The sequence below is a fragment of the Syngnathus typhle genome, linkage group LG12, assembly GCF_033458585.1.
Source record: "Syngnathus typhle isolate RoL2023-S1 ecotype Sweden linkage group LG12, RoL_Styp_1.0, whole genome shotgun sequence".
NCBI classification, from domain to species: Eukaryota; Metazoa; Chordata; class Actinopteri; order Syngnathiformes; family Syngnathidae; genus Syngnathus; species Syngnathus typhle.
This window is the reverse complement of record NC_083749.1, coordinates 9,310,951-9,317,030: the sequence shown is the minus strand read 5'-3', so window position 1 is coordinate 9,317,030 and position 6,080 is coordinate 9,310,951. Positions and strand designations below refer to the sequence as shown.

The window sequence follows — 6,080 nt, the reverse complement described above, 5'->3', positions numbered from 1 at the left end:
TCATGGTGGCCCTTGGTGCTCACCCAGCATCCATTTGCCGTCTTCATGCGAGTGGACGCTTGCCAGGTGACCTCCCCGTGCGACGCAGTCATCCTCAGCTGCCTGCCAAGACTTATGGGCCTCCAAGAAGTAGCGGTAGCAAAAAGGGCCGTAGAGCAAGTAGCCGGGGTCGCAGGCGGAAGCTGAAGGCTCAAAGTAAGATTGAGGAGAAACCTGTGACGGGGCGGCCAAGGTGCAGAAAGAAGCCACTCACTTTGCACCGGAGAGAGAGCCAAACGGTCAGCCTTCTTGGAACACGGTTGTCCGTCCGGGCAGCCTGCGTGCGGAAAGACAACGTGACGGGCGGCGCTCCTCTCCTCAACATGACGGACGACGAGCGGCTTACCGTCGGGCGAGCGTTTGCATATGTACGCCAGGGAGGACTCGCACAAGCCGGTTCTCCACTTGTCGCACTGGTCGGAAACATATGCTTTTCGCTTGACGTAGGCGCAGGACTCCGATGTGGTGCTGTCGGGGTTGGGGGGCAGCGACAACAATGCGGTCTGTCAGGCTTTTGTTGCGCGGGCTCGCTCCACAATGTGACTTTACCTTACGGCTTGACCGGCATCCCAGTTGCTGTAGATCAGCGGCGTGTTGTCGGACCATTTCGGCTCCTTGCCTGACATTCGATGACACAACTTATGGCCGCATTCCTGCGGAGGAGACCAATCGCGGTTGTCAACCCAGGACAGACCCTCCTTGCATTTAAACTCACCAGGTTGGAGAGCCCGATCCAGAACGGGTCCACCCCCATTTTGCCCTTCACAAAATCTTCCTCGGCCAATGAGTTGAAGGAGACCAGGTCGCCGCCCTCCAGGGCGCAGTGTAAACGGGCCCCCAGCCAACCGTTGGTGGCTGGCATCTTCTTGTAGCAGCTGGAGCCGAACACCTCCCATCCGGAATCGGACGAAATGTCTGACGAGGGAGGGCACATTTGGCTGGCTGTTCAGTCTGAAAACGGCGCCCTCGCGTGGTCGCGAGGGAGTAACGCATTCACACGAAGTAACTTTCAAGTTAAGCCCCGGCCGGCGTAGTCGCTGATGGGGGTACACTTGCCGACACTGAGTTCGATTCTCACATGTCGGTGAGAACACGTGTGTGTCTGCGTGTCAAAAAAAAAAAAAAAAATCAAGTTAAGCTTGTCAACTCACCCGCGATTTGCCTATTAATAGAGCGCTTTTTTTTTGCAAAATGTGGCAAACTTTGCAAAAGGTGGCAAACATTGCCAAATAACGCGTACTCACCGAACTTAGAAAACCAAAGAGCGAAAAACGTAGATAAACAAGACGCGACGAGAACACAGACGCAATCACAAAAAAAAAAAAAAAAAACGGCGGCGCTTTTACCCGTTATTGAAGGAAAACAAAAAGTAACGGCAGAAAAATATTAACGAGCTTGTGCGTGTCGGACGCAACAGACAACTTGAATCGTCTTTTCCCCGCAAAGCATTGCATGCAGAGTAGAAGCATTGTTTTGTGTAGCAGCGCTGAACAGTTGAGACGGTAAAAAATAAATCGAAAAAAATGTGCAACGGTGCTAGCGCCTTGAGATAGAGGGTCGCGGCCCGTCCCGCCCCGCCCTCCTACCTCTGCTCTTGCAGATGTAGCCTCTCTTGATCTCGCACACGTCAAATTTCCAGTCGCCGTTGTCAATGAGAAAGGAAAGGCAGCGTCCCCCAACTTTGTCGCCATGGTGACCTGCAAGGGGGCCAACAAAGACTAAGCCCTAAGTTCCTGAATGGGAACATGAGCGTGGCTCGCCACAAACCGGCGCTCAGGTGGACGTAGCTGAACGGGGAGCCGTCGGCCCACCGGCCGCCGCTCTCGGCGAAGGGGGCGTCGGCGTCCAGCCACAGCGAGGGAGTGGTGAGCACGGCCTTGCTGTGACCTTTGAATCAAAGTTTCCACATGGTCGCACCAAAACACAAGTGCAGACATTAAGACACACACACACCGTGCACAAAGGCCTGCTCGTGAGAGTCCGTGATACTGAGCAGATGGGCATCGTGGCGGTTGCAGTCGTCGCGCGCCTCCTTCCAGCTTTTGAGCTGGTTCCCTCTCATCAGGTAGCAGAAGTCGTTGGCGGGGTTGTCCAGCCACTCCCAGCCGCATTTGTCGCTCCAGGCTGCAAGGCACAAATGGTGAGAATCGCCGCGGATGGCGCACGGGCGGCAACACGTGCCGCCGGCCCCTGACCCACCTGGGAGCGGCGGAGGAGGACTGGTGGACTTGGCTGCAAGGGAGCGCAAATGAGAACAAGCATGGAAACAAAAAGTGCCCGGTGGTGACGGCGCGCGGCCTGCGCACCTTTTTGACAGATGTAGCGCTTCGGGGTGCTGCCGGTATAGATCAGTCCAGTGCCCGACAGAACACCGTAGAGATCCCTATCTGGATAACCTGGGAGCCACGAGATGAGGTCCTGTGGACGACATTGGTAATATGCGCTCAGCGCGTTGCCCTTATGCTTTCCTCACTCTCTCGACAACATTCTACTACTACTGTCATCATCTCGCAATTTGGCCAAAGTTTTCTTCTGAAAGGTGAACATTGAAAATAAGCAGTTTCCTTCACCATGTCGGAACAGTTTGTAAGCCTTTTTTCTTCACACTTGGCTTTTGATCACCAAATGATTCCCGAGCGCGGCGGCACCGCTGCTGCTCACTGCTCCCCTCTCCCCCAGGGAATGGGTTAAAATCAAACGGGGATGGGTTCAATGCAGAGGACAAATTTCACCACACCCAGATGTGTGCGTGACCATCATTGGGACTTTTGCCGTGAGTGTGTTACTTACTGAAGACGTTTTGTCAGTCCACTCAAACTTGTTTGATGTTTTATGCAGTCCCAGCCAAGAATTGTAGCCTGTGTGAGCTTGCAGAGGGAGAACACAGCTTTAATGCAAGAAGAGCACCCAAAACGTGATGGTGGCCCTTGGTGCTCACCCAGCATCCATTTGCTGTCTTCATGCGAGTGGACGCTTGCCAGGTGACCTCCCCGTGCGACGCAGTCATCCTCAGCTGCCTGCCAAATTTTTTTGGTCTCCAAGAAGTAGCGGTAGCAAAAAGGGCCGTAGAGCAAGTAGCCGGGGTCGCAGGCGGAAGCTGAAGGCCCAAAGTAAGATTGAGGAGAAACCTGTGACAAGGCGGCCAAGGTGCAGAAAGAAGCCACTCACTTTGCACCGGAGAGAGAGCCAAACGGTCGGCCTTCTTGGAGCACGGTTGTCCGTCCGGGCAGCCTGCGTGCGGAAAGACAACGTGACGGGCGGCGCTCCTCTCCTCAACATGACGGACGACGAGCGGCTTACCGTCGGGCGAGCGTTTGCATATGTACGCCAGGGAGGACTCGCACAAGCCGGTTCTCCACTTGTCCCACTGGTTGGAATCAGCGTAGGCGCAGGACTCCGATGTGGTGCTGTCGGGGTTGGGGGGCAGCGACAACAATGCGGTCTGTCAGGCTTTTGTTGCGCGGGCTCGCTCCACAATGTGACTTTCTTACCTTACGGCTTGACCGGCATACCAGTTGCTGTAGATCAGCGGCGTGTCGTCGGACCATTTCGGCTCCTTGCCTGACATTCGATGACACAACTTATGGCCGCATTCCTGCGGAGGAGACCAATCGCGGTTGTCAACCCAGGACAGACCCTCCTTGCATTGAAACTCACCAGGTTGGAGAGTCCGATCCAGAACGGGTCCACCCCCATTTTGCCCTTCACAAAATCTTCCTCGGCCAATGAGTTGAAGGAGACCAGGTCGCCGCCCTCCAGGGCGCAGTGTAAACGGGCCCCCAGCCAACCGTTGGTGGCTGGCATCTTCTTGTAGCAGCTGGAGCCGAACACCTCCCATCCGGAATCGCACGAAATGTCTGACGAGGGAGGGCACATTTGGTTGGCTGTTCAGTCGGACACATCAGCGCCTGAAAACGTCGCCCTCGCGTGGTCGCGCGGGAGTAACGCATTCACACGAAGTAACTTTCAAGTTAAGCCCCAGACGCAATCACCCAAAAAAAAAAAAAAAAAAAACGGCGGCGCTTTTACCCGTTATTGAAGGAAAACAAAAAGTAACGGCAGAAAAATATTAACGAGCTCGTGCGTGTCGGACGCAGCAGACAACTTGAATCGTCTTTTCCCCGCAAAGCATTGCATGCAGAGTAGAAGCATTGTTTTGTGTAGCAGCGCTGAACAGTTGAGACGGTAAAAAAGAAATCGAAAAAAATGTGCAAGGGTGCTAGCTGCGCTCGACGCCTCTCCCAAGGCGCCACAATTTCAAACGTTAACCCCCCCCCCCACCCCCTTCAAGTTATTTCATCCAAATTGGCGCCTTCAATTCTTGCTATTTGCTTTGTTTTTATATTTCTTCAAACATTCCAATTACCTCCACAAAGCGTAATCCAGGCGCACAACGTCAGCGCCAATGCCACCACAAGTGTGGGGAGGCTCATGATGTCCAATCGGGCAGCCTGGCCCACGCAGACAGAATCTGAAACAGAAAATGAAGCAGAAGAGGGAGTTGAAGGAGAACTTGAAGCAGAAGAGGGAGTTGAAGGAGAACTTGAAGTTGAGCAGAACTTGAAGCCGAAACTGAAGTTGAAGGAGAATCAAGGCGCCGGGTATTATTCAGGTCTCTGCAAATGGGCCAGTGGTGGGTAGATGCGGGTCAGGGCTACCTGACCGGCTTATAAAGCCGAGCAGGTAAGCTGACGCGCAGTCACGCACCAAAGCGCCAAGGTGGCGCAGCGGAGCGCGCTGCCCCATGCGACAGCTCCTGTCGCCCTTGGACAAAACAGTCGCAAGCCGTGGAGCAGGGCTTTCTGATGTCATTTTAAAGCTTTGCCCGAGGGCAGCGCCTCGCTCGCCCCGTTTTCGTCACGGCTTTCAACGAAGGCGGAGAGTGTGCGAGTATTTGGTGGCAAAAAGAAGTGGGAAGAAGCATTTGCGCTGATCTAGTCCTGTCCCGAATACAACCAAAGTTTCAATGCCAGACGCGCAATCTACATAGTGCAACCTGTGTAACATTTAGATATGTATCAAAACAAAGCTGATTTGTTAAAATATATATCGACATTTATGTTTGAAAATGACTTCGACTTTTACTCATTCACTTGCAACCGCCAAAACTGCTAGCACCTGATTGGTTAGTAGGGGTCAGGTGACGGGGAATGCGGAAGTTGTGGCGGCAAAGTCCTGATAAAGAAAGAATCCGTTTCCGTCCTGGTTTCTCATTTCACCATCATATACCTTGAAGAAAAAAGTGGACACAAGGAAACCCATCCATCCATCCATTTTCTGTACCGCGTAGTCCCCACTGGGGTCGCGGGCGTGCTGGAGCCTATCCCAGCCGTCATCGGGCAGTAGGCGGGGGACACCCTGAACCGGTTGCCAGCCAATCGCAGGGCACACAGAGACAAACAACCATTTGCACTCGCACTCACACCTAGGGACAATTTGGAGTGTCCAATCGGCCTACCAAGCATGTTTTTGGGATGTGGGAGGAAACCGGAGTGCCCGGAGAAAACCCACGCGGGCCCGGGGAGAACATGCAAACTCCACACAGGGAGGGCCGGAGGTGGAATCGAACCCGCACCCTCCTAACTGTGAGGCGGACGTGCTAGACACAAGGAAACCAGATAACATAATTTGACCAAAGGAAAACAGAAATTTGACCAGTATGATTTGAATACAGCAATACCTATATAGACTCTGGATACAATATATGTGTGTGTGTGTGTATATATATATAATATGTGTGTGTTCCATCAGCGCACAGGGCGTGTGATGCGTCAGTGCAGTAGTGTTGGAGTAGTAGTGCCTGTAGTTTGTGCATGCTGCATGCTGCCTCTGCTTGCCACTTTTCTGCTTTCAGCTACCGCCACCGGCTAGCCCTCTGTTTCCGGGGGTGAAAAGAGGAGCCGAGTGTGTAAGTCTCCTCAGCCGGTACACAGCCTCTCCATTGCCAAGACTTGCACACGCCTCCTCGTGGCCACACACGGTAACTGGCACCTTGCGGTCCCAGGCTAAGTTGTGCAGGATCTCGGAGCAGCAGTGGGCCC

General features: G+C 53.7%; 1 protein-coding gene across 1 annotated transcript; it reads right to left on the bottom strand.

Annotated features, from left to right (window-relative positions):
* Nucleotides 1–4,661, bottom strand: LOC133163770 (C-type mannose receptor 2-like). Its single transcript, XM_061293989.1, has 15 exons — nucleotides 4,406–4,661; nucleotides 3,697–3,896; nucleotides 3,531–3,634; nucleotides 3,340–3,446; nucleotides 3,208–3,270; nucleotides 2,978–3,136; nucleotides 2,239–2,337; nucleotides 1,993–2,163; nucleotides 1,807–1,926; nucleotides 1,626–1,736; nucleotides 755–954; nucleotides 589–692; nucleotides 386–507; nucleotides 254–316; nucleotides 1–182 (listed from the first exon to the last, which is right to left on the bottom strand). The coding sequence occupies exons 1-15, from the start codon at nucleotides 4,470–4,472 to the stop codon at nucleotides 1–3; spliced, it is 1,872 nt and encodes a 623-aa protein (XP_061149973.1). The 5' UTR covers nucleotides 4,473–4,661.
* Between the last annotated feature and the right edge of the window lie 1,419 nt (nucleotides 4,662–6,080).